Genomic DNA, 16,511 nt, shown 5'->3' with positions numbered 1-16,511 from the left:
GGTGACAATCGCGTTGACCATCACTGGTGTACCAGCGGTAATGGGTGTGCTTAGGGTGAAACTCACGGGTCTCCAGCAGCCAATAGGAGCAGGTATCTGGAGGGCACGTGATCAGGGCCGAACACGATGCTGGCGTACTTCATGGCCACCTGGCGAACCTGCACCTCCGGCTGTCCACCAATCACAACACAGTATTCACACGTCAGCCACAATAACAATAATAATGAGCATATGACACAGTATTCAGGGGGATATTCCATCAATGTCGCTTTCGTGCATTTCATGTACGAAAGGCGCTATATAAATAAAGCTTTACTTACTTACTTACTTACTAAAGGAAAACCTAGGCTTATTTTGATAGATCTCGCAAGACTTTTCGCAAGGATTTTCCTTTAGCGACGTTATTGGAATACCCCCCCTGATGTGAAGAAGAAGAAGAACTAGAACTAGAAGAAGAAGTAGAAGTAGAAGAAGAAGAATTCCACTAGTGACATTCATACTGGCTACATCAAACGCATGTAAACAATAAAAAAACGGACGTGGTTGCCATGGAGACGGCGTCGGTACCTTGCCCATGTAAGCAGCCACCAGGGCCTCCATCAGGTTGAGCAGCGCCCCCTGCAGGTTGGCGTAGGCTCCTACCATCATGGACAGAGCCTCCTGGATGGCCAGGCGCACGTCAGGCTCCTCCTGCACACACCAGGGACACGTTAGACGCATACACACACACACGCACGCACGCACGCACGCACGCACGCACGCACACACACACACACACACCAGGAACACATTAGAAGCATACAGACGCAGACACGCGAGCGCACACACACACACCAGGAACACATTAGAGGCGCACACACACACACACACAGACGTCATGTTTACATTAAACACGTCAAATACAGTACAGATTTTTTTGGGTTAAACAACAATGTCATTATAACTCACCTTGCACATGGACTCAAAGAACTGCTGCACCAGGGCGATGTCCTTGGTGAAGAGCTGAGGCATCCGGCTACGGAGGGAGAGGAGGGACAGACACACAGGTCTCACACATGTACAACACGGAGGGAGAGGAGGGACAGACACACAGGTCTCACACGTGTACAACACGACGTGTTCAAACACTTCCCTTGATACATTTCTACATTTCTGCCATTTAGCACACGCCGTTATCCAGAGCCACTTACAACAAATACATTTGTCTAAGTAAGACAGTGAATCATCTACCATCGGCCATCACAAAAAGATGACCAGGGGCCGTTGGCGGTCATAACATTTTACTAGATTAGATTAAACTGTATTGTCATCGCAATTGTACTATAAAAAGTACTATACAACGAAATGCAGTTCAATAATATAATAATAATAAATGTGAGGACAGCGGTGGGTGCGAGAACACCAGTCTTACCTGGAGAGTTTTCCCACAGCAGAGTAGGCAACACACAGCAGCTTAGGATCCTGCAAACACACACACACCTGCTTATCACACACACCTGCTTATCACACACACCTGCTCATCACACACACCTGCTTATCACACACACCTGCTCATCACACACACCTGCTTATCACACACACCTGCTTATCACACACACCTGCTCATCACACACACCTGCTCATCACACACACCTGCTTATCAGCTACAACACCACAAACAAGCCATAATGAGCATCACAAGCCATCGTCTTATATCATGAAAAATGCTTTAAATGCAATAAATTAATATTATTATTATAACTCTCTGACACAGAACTCACAGGACCGCATTACATAACAACATACATGTTGAAAACATTCTATTGTAGTGAATATTTCTATGAAATATGCGTTTTACTGTTCTGCTTTGCCAATGATGTCATAAAATGTTTTTGATTGGTTGGTGATATCATAAAAGGGTTTTGGTTGGTTGGGGATATCATAAAAGGGTTTTGATTAGTTGGTGATAGCATAACAGGGTTGTGATTGGTTGGTGATATCATAACAGGGTTGTGATTGGTTGGTGATATCATAACAGGGTTGTGATTGGTTGGTGATAGCATAACAGGGTTGTGATTGGTTGGTGATAGCATAACAGGGCTGTGATTGGTTGGTGACATCATAACAGGGCTGTGATTGGTTGGCGTACCTCCTTGTACTCGTTGATGAGCTTGGTCAGGCCGTTGAGCAGCATCAGTCCCAGGGGCTTGTTGGTGTCAGGACAGCTGTGGAGAAACAAGGTTAAACTACTGTGACACAGCCTGGTGACAGGGGTAACAAGTCGGCAGCCAATTTAATGTTTGGACAATTAACGTTCAGACTTTTATTTTGACAAACTGGAGTGTGTGTGTGTGTGTGTGTAGGCTACTTACACCATACAGATGTGGTGGACAAACTGGAGTGTGAGGGACAGCAGCTTGTTGTTGGTGTTGGAACCAAACAGACCGTCATAGACCACCTGTGGAGAGGGAAGGAATGGTGAGTACACACACACACACACTCTCTCAAACAAACAAGTAAATAAGTCAAATGCTCACTTGCTCACACACACACACACACACACACACACACACACACACACACACACATACACCCTACCTGGATGTTGGCTGGGAAGCACTCTGCGGCTAAGCGAGATCGTAGCAGGTGAGGCAGGATCTTCAGCTTAACTCTGGTACTGACCGGCTCGTGTTTCAGCTCCCGCTTCAGACTGGCTCCCTGGAACACACACACACACACACACACACACACACACACACACACACACACACACAGTTATTTCTCCATTCACCTGTTCACATTTAGCTTTAATATATATCTGATGGAAGTGTGAGAAGAGTGGAGAGCAGAAGCGCAAGAGAAGAGGAAGATGAGGAAGACTGAAAGGAGGAGAAGAGTGACAGATGGAAGAGAGTGAAGAGAGGAAGAGTGAGGAGTGCTCCTATACCTTGGTCTTGAGAGGGATGTCCCCCAGGTAGACCTTGTACATCTTGTTGATGATCAGAGGGTTGTTCCAGTCGACGATGCTGCAGAATTGGAATAAATAACATGAATATTTTTAATTTAAAAAAACTAAATAAAAAACTACAACAGAGATGAAGTCAAGACCTGGGGGGTATTCCATCGACGTCGCTAAAGGAAAATCCAGGCTTATTATCCAAGTCTCCCGAGATTTATAAAAAAAAATCCAGCCTTATTTTGATAAATCTCCCACGAGACTCATCAAACATAAGCTTGGATTTTCCGTTAGCGACAATGATGGAAACCCCCCAGAACCCTGGAGGATCCGGACCAAGACCCAGTCAGGAGGTTTTAGACCCAAACATTTCTACTGGTCACCTAAAGGGCTAATCCACTCAATGAGAACCTGAAGACATTCAGAATTCTCTCTGAATGGGTGACATCATCATCATCATCATCACCACCATACCAGGAAGGCCGGCAATGGTGACATTATGAAAGCCCACCCAAGAACAATTTTTTTGAAAAGAACAGTGCTTTATAGAGCTAGTACAATTTGGAATGAATTACCTCTTGATATCGCCAAGAAAAAAGTAAAAGGTTATTCAAAAAGAGACTGAAGAGGCACCTATTAAGTGGCTGATGACAGGTAGCTGTTTTATTTTACTTTGTTTATTTTGGTTGATTCCTTTTTTCATCGAAGAGATGATTGCGTTAGGATCATGTCTTTATAGGTCTTTATATTTTAATGGATTAATAATATTTGCCCTTTTTGTAAAAAAAAAAATATTTTAGTTTATTTTGTTGTATTTACTACTGTATCGGGGGGATAGTGTGTGAGTTTTGGCGACATCTTGTGGTGGGGATGAGGTTGGAGGATTTGACTGGAATCGAATATGGCATTCATCTGTAGGCCTATGTTTGAAGGGACTGAGTGTGACTTTAAGTGACATCCAGGGGTGAAGCTGAATGTTCCATTGATTTACAATTAATTAAACATGGCGGCCTCCACGAAGACACCCGCTCATTTTAAGGCCAGGAAAATGCTTTTGTGCATTGCATTATACGCAAATTAATACAAATATCATGTTTGATTGCTGCCGGATCTGTTTGTCTTGTTTTCACCACTGGATGTCGCGGAGGGTCACGCATTGTCCCTTTAATGTATTATATGTTCAGTGTTTCCTCTATATGCATTTATTGGTGGCGGGCCGCCACAAATGAATTTCCTCCGCCACCAAATGATTCAGACAGTCCACTTTGAGTTATTATGACCGGAGAACTGAAAAAAAGCATGTGTCCCTGAACGCTCCGCCAATCACTGTGAGTAAACTGACTCTGAGAATGTCCTCACGTCACATTTTACCGTAATACCCTATATGTTGGTTGAAGTGCAACATCTCAGCTTTCAGGGACAGTTGGATTTTTTTCGATAGCACAAACCGTTTAGAAATTACGGTAATTACAATGTCGGGTGCGGATTTGTGCCGGTGGCGGTACATTCGGCGCAGAAGTGGTATCTATACCAGATAGATAATAACCATTTGCTTACGTAATTTTTCGTTTGTTTACATAGTCTGAAACTACAGATGGTAAGCTTTCAAATGATGCGTCATACATTGAAATCGGAAAAAAAATCAAGACGACACGAGTATTTGAATGTTTGTTTGTATCATGTTTTGCTCAAGAATGGTGACTGCTAAAAACGCTGCTAGCGGCTAACGTTTCGTTCTAAAACAAAAGTATTGTAACGTCCCCACTTGGACAGTGGTTGAAATAATGACAGATAGCTTCTCTCATGTAATCTGTGCGTTTAATTGTAAACCCAGTATGGGGCAGAACGCTTTGGAGTGCAAGAAAGGAAAGGCGGGAAAGATGTTCCAACTGCACCCGTTTCCAGGAGGCAACAGGAGATCCAGCGCCTCGTCCTAGAAAGAAGACAACTTAGGAAACGGTGGAAAAAAGCCTCTGGAGTGGAAAGGGAAGGCATAAACGCACTTCAAGTCGACATCAAATCACGGCTGGCATCCCTCCGTAGAGCAGAGAACCTCCGGAAACGTAGAAGGAAGAAAGAACAAGCTAGAACACGGTTCTATAAGGATCCCTTCAAGTTCCTTAAAAGTATCTTCACAAAGGAAAAAAGTGGAGCTCTAAAAACAACAAAGACAGACCTGGAAAATCACCTGAAAGAAACACACTCTGACCCAAGGCGGCATGAACATCTGACCATTCCCTCTGATATACCACCAATCGACCCCCCTGAACACCACATGCTGATCAGCCCTCCAACCTGGAAAGAGGTGGAAAACACAGTGCGTCGAGCAAGAACGGCATCAGCCCCGGGGCCAAACGGAGTCCCATACAAGGTGTATAAGAACGCATCAGATGTCCTGAGGTTTCTCTGGAGGCTCATGAGAACAGCATGGCAGAAGAAGATAATACCTAAAGCGTGGCGCAGGGCAGGTGGAGTCCTCATCCCAAAGGAGAAGGATGCAGTCAACATCAGCCAATTCCGTCCAATCTCCCTGCTAAACGTTGAGGGCAAAATCTTCTTTAGTGTCATTGCACAGAGGATGGCCGAGTATCTGAGAAGAAACAAATACATCGACACATCTGTACAGAAAGCAGGAATATCAGGATTCTCGGGGTGCTCAGAACATTTCAGCATGATCTGGCACCAGATCCAAACGGCAAAGGTGGAGAGACGGGACATTCACGTCGTCTTTCTGGACCTTGCCAATGCCTTTGGCTCTGTGCCCCACGAACTCCTGTGGTCTGCCTTCGACTTCTTCCACATACCGGACACCATCACAGCCCTGGTTAAATCCTACTTCCAAGACATGCAGTTCTGCTTTACCACCTCTGACTTTACCACCTCTTGGCAGTGCCTGGAAGTAGGCATCATGGCGGGATGCACTATTTCACCCCTGACATTTGTGATGGCAATGGAAGTCATCATCCGAGCCTCAAAATGGGTTGTAGGCGGACAGCGAGTTGACTCTGGTCAGCGTCTCCCTCCGCTCAGAGCTTACATGGACGACATTACAACGTTGACCACCACCGTCCCATGCACCAGGAGGCTGCTCAGAAAACTGGAAGAGAACATCAGTTGGGCCCGTATGAAGATCAAACCATCCAAGTCACGAAGCATCTCAATTGTGAAGGGAGTGCTCTCTGACCTGAAATTCTTCATCGGCGATGATCCAATCCCAACAGTGTCTGAGCAACCTGTAAAAAGCCTTGGCAGGTGGTATGATGCAAGCCTGAAGGACAAAGACCAGGTTCTACAACTGCGCAAAGATATCAGCAGTGGCCTGCAGTCCATCGATAAAACACAGCTACCTGGAAAGTTAAAGGCTTGGTGCCTGCAGTTTGGACTCCTACCACGGATGCTGTGGCCCCTCGCAGTGTATGAGGTCCCAATCTCAACCGTAGAGAAGTTGGAAAGAGGAGTCACAGGCTACATCAAGAAATGGCTCGGAATTCCACGATGCCTTACCACCATAGGTCTCTACGGAGATAGCATCCTCAAGCTGCCCCTCACCAGTCTCACAGAGGAGTTCAAGTGTGCAAAAACAAGACTCCAGATGACACTGAATGAATCCAGAGATTTAGTGGTGAGCAACAACGCACCAACCTTGACAACCGGGCGCAAATGGACACCAGCCAAAGCGGTGGAGGAAGCAACAGCAGCCCTCAAACATGCTGATATTGTGGGGTATGTTCAGCAGGGAAGAGGAGGCTTCGGGCTAACAGCTGCTCGCCCTGCTTGGAGTAAGGCCACAGCACCAGAACGGAGGAAGATGGTGGTGGAGGAAGTACGCCATCAGGAGGAGGCTGGAAGATGGGCCAAGGCAGTCTCTCTTGCCAAGCAGGGACAGTGGACGCGATGGGACAGTGTGGAGAGGAGGAAGATTAGCTGGAAGGACATGTGGGCCATGGAAGCGAGGCAGTTGAGCTTTATTATCAGAGCTACATACGACGTCCTTCCAACACCAGTTAACCTTGGCCAGTGGTATGGTGAAGACCCGGGGTGTGCCCTTTGTTCCACGCCAGCCACCCTCAGGCACATTCTTTCAGGGTGCAAAACTAGTCTCGCCCAAGGACGCTACACGTGGCGTCACAACCAAGTCCTGAAGATCTTTGCATCCACCCTGGAGGACAAACGAGCTGCCACCAACTCCCTACCGCCATCAGCATCCAACCACCAACAGGCAATTACCTTTGTCCGTGAGGGGGCAAAGGTTACCAGGAGCAGCTCGACACCATCTGAGCGAGGCCAGCTACGGTTGGCCCGCGACTGGAAGATGCTGACTGATATTGGACGACAGCTTGTGTTTCCTAAAGAGATCGCAATAACCACCCTGAGACCTGACTTGGTTCTCTGGTCCCCTTCTCTAAAAAAGGTGTACATCATCGAACTAACCGTACCCTGGGAGGACACAGTGGATGAAGCTTACGAGCGGAAACATCTACGCTATGCTGAGCTCGCCGCCGAAGCACAACACCGCGGCTGGAACACTGAAGTCCGCCCAGTGGAGGTGGGGTGCAGAGGGTTTGTGGCAAGATCTACCACCAGATTGTTTACAGACCTGGGAATCAGAGGCCAAAGCCTGCGTTCAGCCGTCAAAGCTGCATCGGAAGCAGCCGAAAGAAGCAGCCAGTGGCTTTTTATGAGAAGGAAAGATCCCTGCTAGGCCCCGAAGTAGCCAACCAGAAGGTATGCGGTCAGCTTAGGCCTGACTCAGGGAAAAGGACGCCCCTGCCTTGCATAGTCTCATGAGTCTCATGAGTCTCATGACGAATTAGGATTGACGCAAGTTCGGGGCTGATCCCCCTGAGCTGGCCACCTCTGGCGAGGGTGTATAGTGTGATGGCCGAAACACCCCATGACCTGGAGGAACACTACTGATGATGCGTCCGAAATTAAACCTAACCCCAGCCCCCCCCCCCCCCCCCCCCCGCATGAATCACTCACCATCAAGACGACACACACGCACACACACACACTCTCACGTACGTACCTGCACAAGGAATTTACATCTTATCCTGTGTTTCATAAATCTACACAACTTTCTTAGTTCACCCGAGCTCTCTCTCCCAACGGTCTCAATAACACACACAGCACCCGCCCCGCCCCCGTGACCTCCACCAATCACAGGGGTGCTTTGGCACACAACACAGTAACAGTGCGAACATGAACATGAACTCAAGCATTAATAAACATTAATGAACAGGGTTGTTCTATCTAATTTATTATGTTTGTGTTATGCTAATAAATGTAGATCCACACAGGTATACAAACTGAGATCCGTTTACTGTCAAGTTACTGTCAAACACACACAGTCGTAAAGCTCTAACAGAACGTGACGTCGTAAAGTGCAACAAAGTGCTGCAATGACATACTGTCGTACATAACAATATTGGTATTTGATCACCTTCTATATAAAATCACCTGCTCGGCTTTAATGACTTAACCGCTATTTAAGAAATCTCTGCGCGCGCGAAAGACGACCACCCCGCCACTAATGTGAAAATTCCTGGAGGAAACACTGTATGTTGTATTAATGTATTAGGTGTCTGTCTGTTGATTATATGTGGACCCCAGGAAGATTAGCAAACTGCTACGGCATAAGCTAATGGGGATCCTTTTAAATAAACAAATAAACAAACCACCACCGTCACCATGGTTACCTCTGCTTGCTCTTCAGCTCCAGGTCTGCTGCCGTGGCGACGCTGTGTCTGGTGTCGCTGGAGGCCACGACCAGGTGGACCACCGACTCCACCTCCGGCACCTGCTCTGCCTCGATGAACTTCACTATGCCCAGCTTACACTGCACACACACACACACACACACACATTAGTATACACACACATAGTATATATACACACACACACACATTAGCACACACACGCATAGTGTATATATATATATATATATATATATATATATATACACACACACACACACACACACACATTAGCATACACACGCATAGAATATATATATATATATATATATATATATATATATACACACACACACACACACATTAGCATACACACGCATAGTATATATATATATATATACACACACACACACACACACACACACACACACAGAGAGACAGAAAGTGTCTCCATGATGAACTTCACCATGTGGCGGTCCGGTATTGTCCTCAGCAGCTTCAGGTGGAGTCCCCGGTGCCACACAGTGTCGTATGCAGCAGTCAGATCCAGGTACACTACCCCAGCTTTCTCATTGTCCTGGAAGCTGTCCTCGATGTCCTGACAGAGTAGTGTTACCTGGTCTGCTGTTGATCTTCCACGACGGAAACCAGCTTGTTCCCGTGGGAGCTGTGAGTCCACCACTGGCTCGATGCGGCTATGGATCATCCTCTCCAAGATCTTAAATGGGACACCGAGCAACGAGATTGGTCTGTACGACTTGGGGTCTTCTGCAGGTTTATTTGGCTTTGGCAGAGCTATGACAGAGGCACGGCGCCAAGTCTTTGGGAGCTTTAATCTCCGGTAGCATGATGTATAGAAAGCACAGAGCCAGCCAGATGTTGTTGTGCTCTGGTGGATGACGAACTCCGGGTGGATGTTGTCACGGCCAGGGGATTTGCCTGGCTTGAGCTTGCTCATAGCCTCACTGAGTTCCTCTGCTGTGAATTCTCCCGAGAGGTTGGAATCGACACTGGCCGCTCCCGAGATGCAGGACAACTCACGCGATGTCAGTCGGGCAAAGTCTTTGTCAGCATCCGGGAAGCGGCCGTTCTTCAGGAGCTGGGATGCGATGGCATTTGCTGTGACTGGGCAGCTGTGGGGTGTTGTATTTCTGCCTGTGAGCTGGTTGATGGTCTGCCACGCCTTGCGACTAGAATGGGTGAAGTCGATTGATTCGACAACTTCTGTCCATCTGGCCCTGCGGGTGATATCCAGCTTCTGGAGCAGTGCTGCTGCAGTCACGTCCACCTCTTCTCTGGCACTAGCCCTCTGGTGGTCGCACAGAAGGCGGCTGCATTCCTCGTCCCAACCTGGGATGTAATTCCTGTTATAGCCACGTGGGATGGTCTTCTTTGCCGCACCCAGGAGGACCTGGCAGTAGGCTGCATAGGCCGTATCCAGGTCGGCTGTGTCTGGGTCTGGCAGGCCAGCTGACGTTCTTTCAGTCTCCTCAGCATACGACTCCCAGTTGGCTTTTCGGAAGTTCCATCGCTTGACGGGTTTCCCTGGTACCGGTTCCACCAGTGATGGGACTTTAATGATGGATGGTCGGTGATGTGAGCGGGGAAACCTGTCCTTCATCTTACAGACCAGCAGTGGCCAGTGCAGTAGGCTCAGAAGACTGAGGAACGGGGTACCGCAGGGGTCTGTTCTCTCGCCGATGCTGTTCAACGTTTACATCCACGACCTACCTGATACAGCACCTAGAAAGTATGGCTATGCAGACGATCTTGCCATCATGCTGAGCCGACCAACGTGGAAGGCGATGGAAGAGGGTCTTAACGTAGACATAGGCACACTGGTAGCATACCTTCGAAGGTGGCGTCTACAACTCAGTGTCGGAAAGACAGTCGCAGCGGCATACCACCTCAGCACCAGAGAAGCCAGGAGGGAACTTGAGGTGCGCGTTGACAACAAATGTCTGGAGGTCCAGCAAGCCCCGAAGTACCTTGGAGTGCGCCTGGATCGGACATTATCCTTCAGGCAACACCTGGAAGAAGTCAAGGCCAAAGTGACATCCAGGGCCGCGCTGATCCGCCGCCTTGCTGGTACAACCTGGGGAGCCTCCGCTAAGACGCTAAGAATATCCACCCAAGCCCTGGTCTTCTCTGCAGCAGAATACTGCGCCCCAGTCTGGAGCAGAAGCCCTCATGCGAGAAAGGTCGACGTGGCTATCAATACCTCCCTCCGAATAATAACTGGATGCTTGAAGCCTACCCCTGTGTCCCTCTTGCCAGTCCTCGCGGGAATAGCACCGGCCGGCCTCCGACGGGAGGCTGCCACCCTCGCCCTGGCCAGGAAGGCACAAAAGCATGATTGGCACATCCTGCACAACACCACCATAACACCAGCACCTCCAAGCCGACTCAAGACCCGCCACCCTTACAACAAGGCAGCACAAGCCATGCTCAACTCCACCTCTGAGGACATCTCCAGAGATGCATGGCTGGCAGCAGCTTGGAAGCAGGAGTGGGAGTCAACCGGGCCCTCCCGAATCCACCGCTACATCTGGGACCCAGGAGATGGCGCCATTGGAGGAGACGACCTACCACGCCGGCAATGGACCACACTGAACCGTCTACGAACTGGTGTCGGTCGCTTTAAAACATCAATGAAGGCGTGGGGCCTGGCGGACAGTGCGGCATGCGAGTGCGGTGACCCAGAGCAGACCGCCGACCACATAATCACCATCTGCCCCTTATATAGACCACCCTCAGAAGCCAGCCTCTTCGACCTAGAACCAGAGATGCGGGCATGGCTACGCGACACCGAGTTGGACCTCTGACGTTACACGACAGACAGACAGACAATCAGACACACACACACACTTCAATTTCTTGTCCAACAACAACACTGCTCCTCCTCTGAGGTCAGAGGTCAGCGGCGGCCCCCACCTGTTCCAGCTGCTCTGCGCTCCACTGGGCCTCCCCGATCACCCTCTTGGCGGCGTAGACGCTCATCCCCGGGGGGGGCTGGGGGAGACCCTGCCCGGGCGCCACCCCTCCCCCGGCCCCGGCACCCCCCTGGGGGGAGGAGGGGGCGGGACGGACAGGGGGCTCGTTCAGCACGAACCTGGAGGCCCGGAGGAGAGGAGAGGAGAGAGGGAGGAGAGAAGGAGGAGAGAGGGAGGAAGGGAGGGAATAGAGAGGAGAGAGGGAGGGAATAGAGAGGAGAGAGGGAGGGAACAGAGAGGAGAGGAATAGAGAGGAGAATGGGGGGAGGAGAGAGAAGAGAGAAAGGGAGGGAATAGAGACGAGAGGAAGGGAATAGAGAGGGAGGGAAGAGAGGAGAGAGGGAGTGAGTGTCTCTCAAGTGGAAGGCCCAGTCACCTGTTTAGGCAGCTTTTAACGTGTGACTTTGTACACCGCTGCCCCCCCGTTCTAAGCTGTCCCTCTATGCTCCACGTTGTTTATAATCAACGCTGTTGTTGGTTTGGCCTGTGAAGTTGTAAAGTGCTCTGGCTACGTGATAACAGTACAACTATACCAATAAAACAATTATTATTATTATTATTATTATACAGCCTCAGATAGCGACTACAATCATCAGGAGATTGCCCCCAATCACCACAAATCACTTCCGCCACACTCAAAATGGCCGCCCATGGTGGTCTCTGACCTCCGACCTCCGACCCTCCACTCACCCGTAGGGCATCAGCAGGACGTCCAGCATGAACTCCAGCAGCAGCTGCACGGTCTTGGGCCTCTCGATCAGGATGAAGGGGGAGGCCGTCTTGTGGTCCGCTGGGTACTTCATGTGGTACAGGGTGGGGATGAGGAGGTGCATCAGGCTGGGGGGGAGGGGGGGAGGGATGGGGGAGGAGAGAGGGGGGAGGAGGAGGGGGAGAGTGGATGTTAAATGGATGTAAAATGTGCAACGTGTGTGTGTATGTGTATGTATACAGTGTGTATGTATACAGTGCATATGTATACAGTGCGTGTGTGTGTGTGTGTGTGTGTGTGTGTGCACATATGTATACAGTGTGTGTGTGTGTGTGTGTGTGTGTGTGTGTGTGTGTGTATGTATACAGTGCTTGTGTGTGTGTGTGTGCGTGCAAGTATGTATACAGTGTGTGTGTGTGTGTGTGTGTGTGTGTGTGTGTCACCTGTCCTGCTGGGGCTGGGGCTTGCCCTCCATGGCGGTGAGCAGGGTAGGCGCCAGCTCACACTGCTTCCCCACCTCCAGGCGAGGGTAGCCCATCTTGATGTAGATGATGGTGAAATTCTGCACAGAAAAGTAATGAAATTAGTTAATAATCACTGATGTTTCAGACAAAATTATTGAGTGGTCAATAAAATGTAGACATGCTAGAATGTAGAAATGCAGAAATTCTAGAATGTAGAAATGCTAGGATGTAGAAATGATAGGATGTAGAAATTCTAGAATATAGAATTGCTAGGATGTAGAACTGTAAGAATATAGAAAATGTAGAAATGTAAGAATATAGAAATTCTAGAATGTAGAACTGTAAGAATATAGAAAATGTAGAACTGTAAGAGGGGGGGGTAAGATGGGCGTTACCGTGACGAAGGAAGCGGCTGAGGGGTCTTGGTACTGAACGAGCAGCGTCTCTACAGGCAGTTGGATCTTAGGCCGACTCTTGATCCTCTTGTTCAGGTGGACCAGCAACTCCATCACCTGGGGAGGGGGGGGGGGGGTAGAGAGGGGGAAGGAGGGGAGAGAGAGGGGTGAGACAAAAAGGCAGATGCCAAGTGGCAGCCGTGAGACATCCAGTAGTATATTATGTAGGCCTATGGTCCAGTAGTATATTATGTAGGACTATGGTCCTAGCATAGATTTATTTTTCTTATGATGCCTGTTGGCCAGAACCCCCGGCTGGCCACGTGTCGAGGTGTCCTTGAGCAAGGCACTGAACCCCCCTAATTGCTCCAGGGTCGCCGTCTATGACTCTGACCCCTTGCTTAGAGCATAACATACCAAATTCCAACAGTTGACTGACTGAAGTTGATCGCATGGAAGTAAAACAATTGTTATCGTTATTATTATTATTATTATTATTATTATTACTACTACTACTACATCCTTACTTTCTTCCTCACGCCCTCTTGCACGCTGGACAGCTTGAGGAGGACAGGAGGCAGGAACTTGGAGATGATGTCCTGGAGCTGATCATCGGTCTCTGCATGGCCCAGACGTAGGAACACTCGCTCCAGCTGATCTGTGGGACAACAGAGAGGGGGGGGTTGAAAACACGGACTTCAGTTTCATTTGTATCTGTTTCTGGGCCATTTTAATTTCCATGAGGGTATCTCCTCAAGTTCACTCTGGCTAGATGCTGATCAGGGGGAGGCTGGTGGAGGTCGGAATGGGAGGACGAGCTCATTGTAATGCGTGGGAGTTTGATACGTTTCCAATGAGCCCCGTCCTCCGATTTCTACCTCCACCAGCCTCCCTGGAGCAGAAGATGCTGATGCGTGGTTGGAACTGTGGAATACAATACAAGGGGGTTTGGGAAATGATCTCTCACACACACAGACACACACCAACCATTTCCCTTTCTGTGTCACTGCCATATTAGGATGGGTATGTCAAGTCACTGTGGCTAGAAGATTACGATGACCATGATCATGATGACGGTGCATAGCGGACACCAACCCTATCAGCCCCAATCCTTGACCTCACCAGGCAAATAAGGGTCAGTTATGAAAGGTAACACACTGTCACTGACATGTCAGCTTATCAACCTAAAAAGGGGTGGGGACATGTTTGGGACATAATCACAAAGCTGACAAAAGCATGTGTGGCCCAGTTAAGCCCTATGAGGTCGACTAGCTAGAGAACTAAGGAATGATATGAATGAATACAATCCACTAGCACACCTTAGCTGGTATAACTGTTGATATGAGACATGACATAACATGGATGAGAGTTAACTTCCTTCAATTAAATAGCTGCAAAACAGAAGCCATCCTCATCGGCACCCCTCACCAGGTTAAATCATCCCCCATAACAAGCATGACTTTCTCTGGACAGGTTATCCCTCTGTCATCCGTCGTCACCAACCTTGGTGTTCGAATGGACCCCCACCTCAACTACGAGGCCCACATTAAACACATATCCAAAACGTCATTCTTCCACCTTAGAAATATAGCAAAACTCCGCCCACCCTGTCTTTGCCCGATGCCGAGAAGTGAGTCCATGCCTTTGTCTCCTCCAGGCTCGACTACTGCAACGCACTTCTCATCGGGATCACTAGCAAGAGCCTTCAGAAGCTCCAGTACATTCAGAACAGCGCTGCTAGGATCCTGATGAGAGTGCGCAAATACGATCACATCACAGCCATCCTCCACTCACTACACTGGCTTCCCATCTCCTCTCGGATCATTTACAAAATCTCACTGTTAACTCGTCAATGCATTCACGGCAACTTACCGGCATTCACGGTACATGCATTCACTTACACGTACATTCACGGTACATGCATTCACTTACACGTACATTCACGGTACATGCATTCACTTACACGTACATTCACGGTACATGCATTCACGTGCATGCATTCACGGCAACTTGAGGTCCCTTACCTCGAGGACCTGGTCAAATCCCACAGCCCCTCCACTCGCACTCTCCGCTCATCAAATGCAAACCTCCTCAAAGCCACCAGGACCCACCTCCGCTCCATGGGAGACCCCCGGGCCGCGTGCTCCGTCGCCCCCGAACTGTGGAACGCCCTCCCTGCCCACCTGAGAGCACCACAGTCGGTCGACTCTTTTAAGAGCGGACTTAAGACTCCTCTTTTTAACAAAGCGTTCCAGTAGCCATTAGTTCTATGCCACAGTGTCTTTTTAACCTTTCTGCTTTTGATGTTTTTAGTGATCTTTATTGTGTTGTGCTGTTTTTGTTTCTTTTATTGACTGTAGCACTTTGAGATTCTTGAAATGTAAAGTGCTTTATAAATAAAATCCATTATTATTATTATTATAATTAAGGTGTAATATATCAATAACAATTTGTTTTTGGTTACCCGGGAGCCAAGAGGATTGCATCATTCAATCTCATCTGTATATAAAATTAATTGCAATTCTGTCGGAACTTTCAGAAACAGTGGGTGGACTTCAAAATGTGTCCATCAATTAAATCCTGAAAAAATCCATCCTTGGATGGCTGTGGCCCCTCTTCAATCATTGTGTTGCATACACATAAATTACAAATCCCCCCCAAATTAAGAAAGTAGTCGTTTTTGATTGATTTATGAATTAACTAATTATTACCACCCCCCTTTTAGAAATGGTAGCTTCCCAGACCCACGTCACTTACCTCGCTGAGATTCGCGCTTCTTTCTTCATCTCGTCGTCTCGTCACAGACAGTCGCATTTGGTTTGAAGACGTTTCTATTTCTTTGCAAGTAAGTAACAATAGTGTCATATATGATATATACTCATATATCCTTTGGTAGTTGACATCGCATTCGATTTGGTCCGTGTTTCAATTCATATTTATTGTGTACATTTGTGCAGCCAGACAGAGAAGCTTTAAAGGGAGCTGAGCTAACAGCTAGCTAGCTTGGCGACTCAGCGTTTCTCAACCGGGTCGCTGCGGCACACTGGGGCACCGCCTGGCGTCTTCAGGGGAGCCGTCAAATAATTCTATATTCTGACGTTCATATGAATGAATACATCTATAAATAAATAAATGCAATACATCATCCAAATCTGTCTCGCGCGCCCCTTTCCCATGTCACAATGTCAATACCGGGTTCAGCGTAAGGTCCGTGTGTCCGTGTGTCTGCAAACTCTGCATGCAGCCATGAAGTGCGCCACAGTTTCTGATAAAGCGTTGGAGGCTGGCTAACTCGTAGCCCAAATGATTGCTAAATGTC

The 16,511-nt window shown here is 48.4% G+C and overlaps 1 protein-coding gene across 1 annotated transcript in view; it reads right to left on the bottom strand.

Annotated features, from left to right (window-relative positions):
* LOC308150454 (proteasome adapter and scaffold protein ECM29-like) overlaps window positions 1-15,070 on the bottom strand; it is a gene marked incomplete at both ends in the record, with an annotated part of 35,946 nt that extends 20,876 nt beyond the window's left edge. Inside the window, 16 exons of the mRNA XM_080523281.1 lie at window positions 67-170; window positions 568-690; window positions 949-1,015; window positions 1,412-1,461; window positions 2,129-2,204; window positions 2,352-2,437; window positions 2,578-2,697; window positions 2,927-3,005; window positions 8,635-8,774; window positions 11,566-11,743; window positions 12,315-12,461; window positions 12,777-12,895; window positions 13,193-13,309; window positions 13,720-13,850; window positions 14,799-14,937; window positions 15,065-15,070. Of these exons, the coding sequence (XP_080379407.1) occupies window positions 67-170; window positions 568-690; window positions 949-1,015; window positions 1,412-1,461; window positions 2,129-2,204; window positions 2,352-2,437; window positions 2,578-2,697; window positions 2,927-3,005; window positions 8,635-8,774; window positions 11,566-11,743; window positions 12,315-12,461; window positions 12,777-12,895; window positions 13,193-13,309; window positions 13,720-13,850; window positions 14,799-14,937; window positions 15,065-15,070 (1,682 nt within the window). The remainder of the gene's footprint in view (window positions 1-66; window positions 171-567; window positions 691-948; window positions 1,016-1,411; window positions 1,462-2,128; window positions 2,205-2,351; window positions 2,438-2,577; window positions 2,698-2,926; window positions 3,006-8,634; window positions 8,775-11,565; window positions 11,744-12,314; window positions 12,462-12,776; window positions 12,896-13,192; window positions 13,310-13,719; window positions 13,851-14,798; window positions 14,938-15,064) is intronic.
* Between the last annotated feature and the right edge of the window lie 1,441 nt (window positions 15,071-16,511).

The sequence above is a fragment of the Nansenia antarctica genome (genome assembly GCF_963989245.1).
Source record: "Nansenia antarctica genome assembly, chromosome: 2".
Classification (NCBI taxonomy): Eukaryota; Metazoa; Chordata; class Actinopteri; order Argentiniformes; family Microstomatidae; genus Nansenia; species Nansenia antarctica.
The sequence above is the reverse complement of the archived record's forward strand: the minus strand, read 5'-3'. Positions and strand labels throughout refer to the sequence as shown.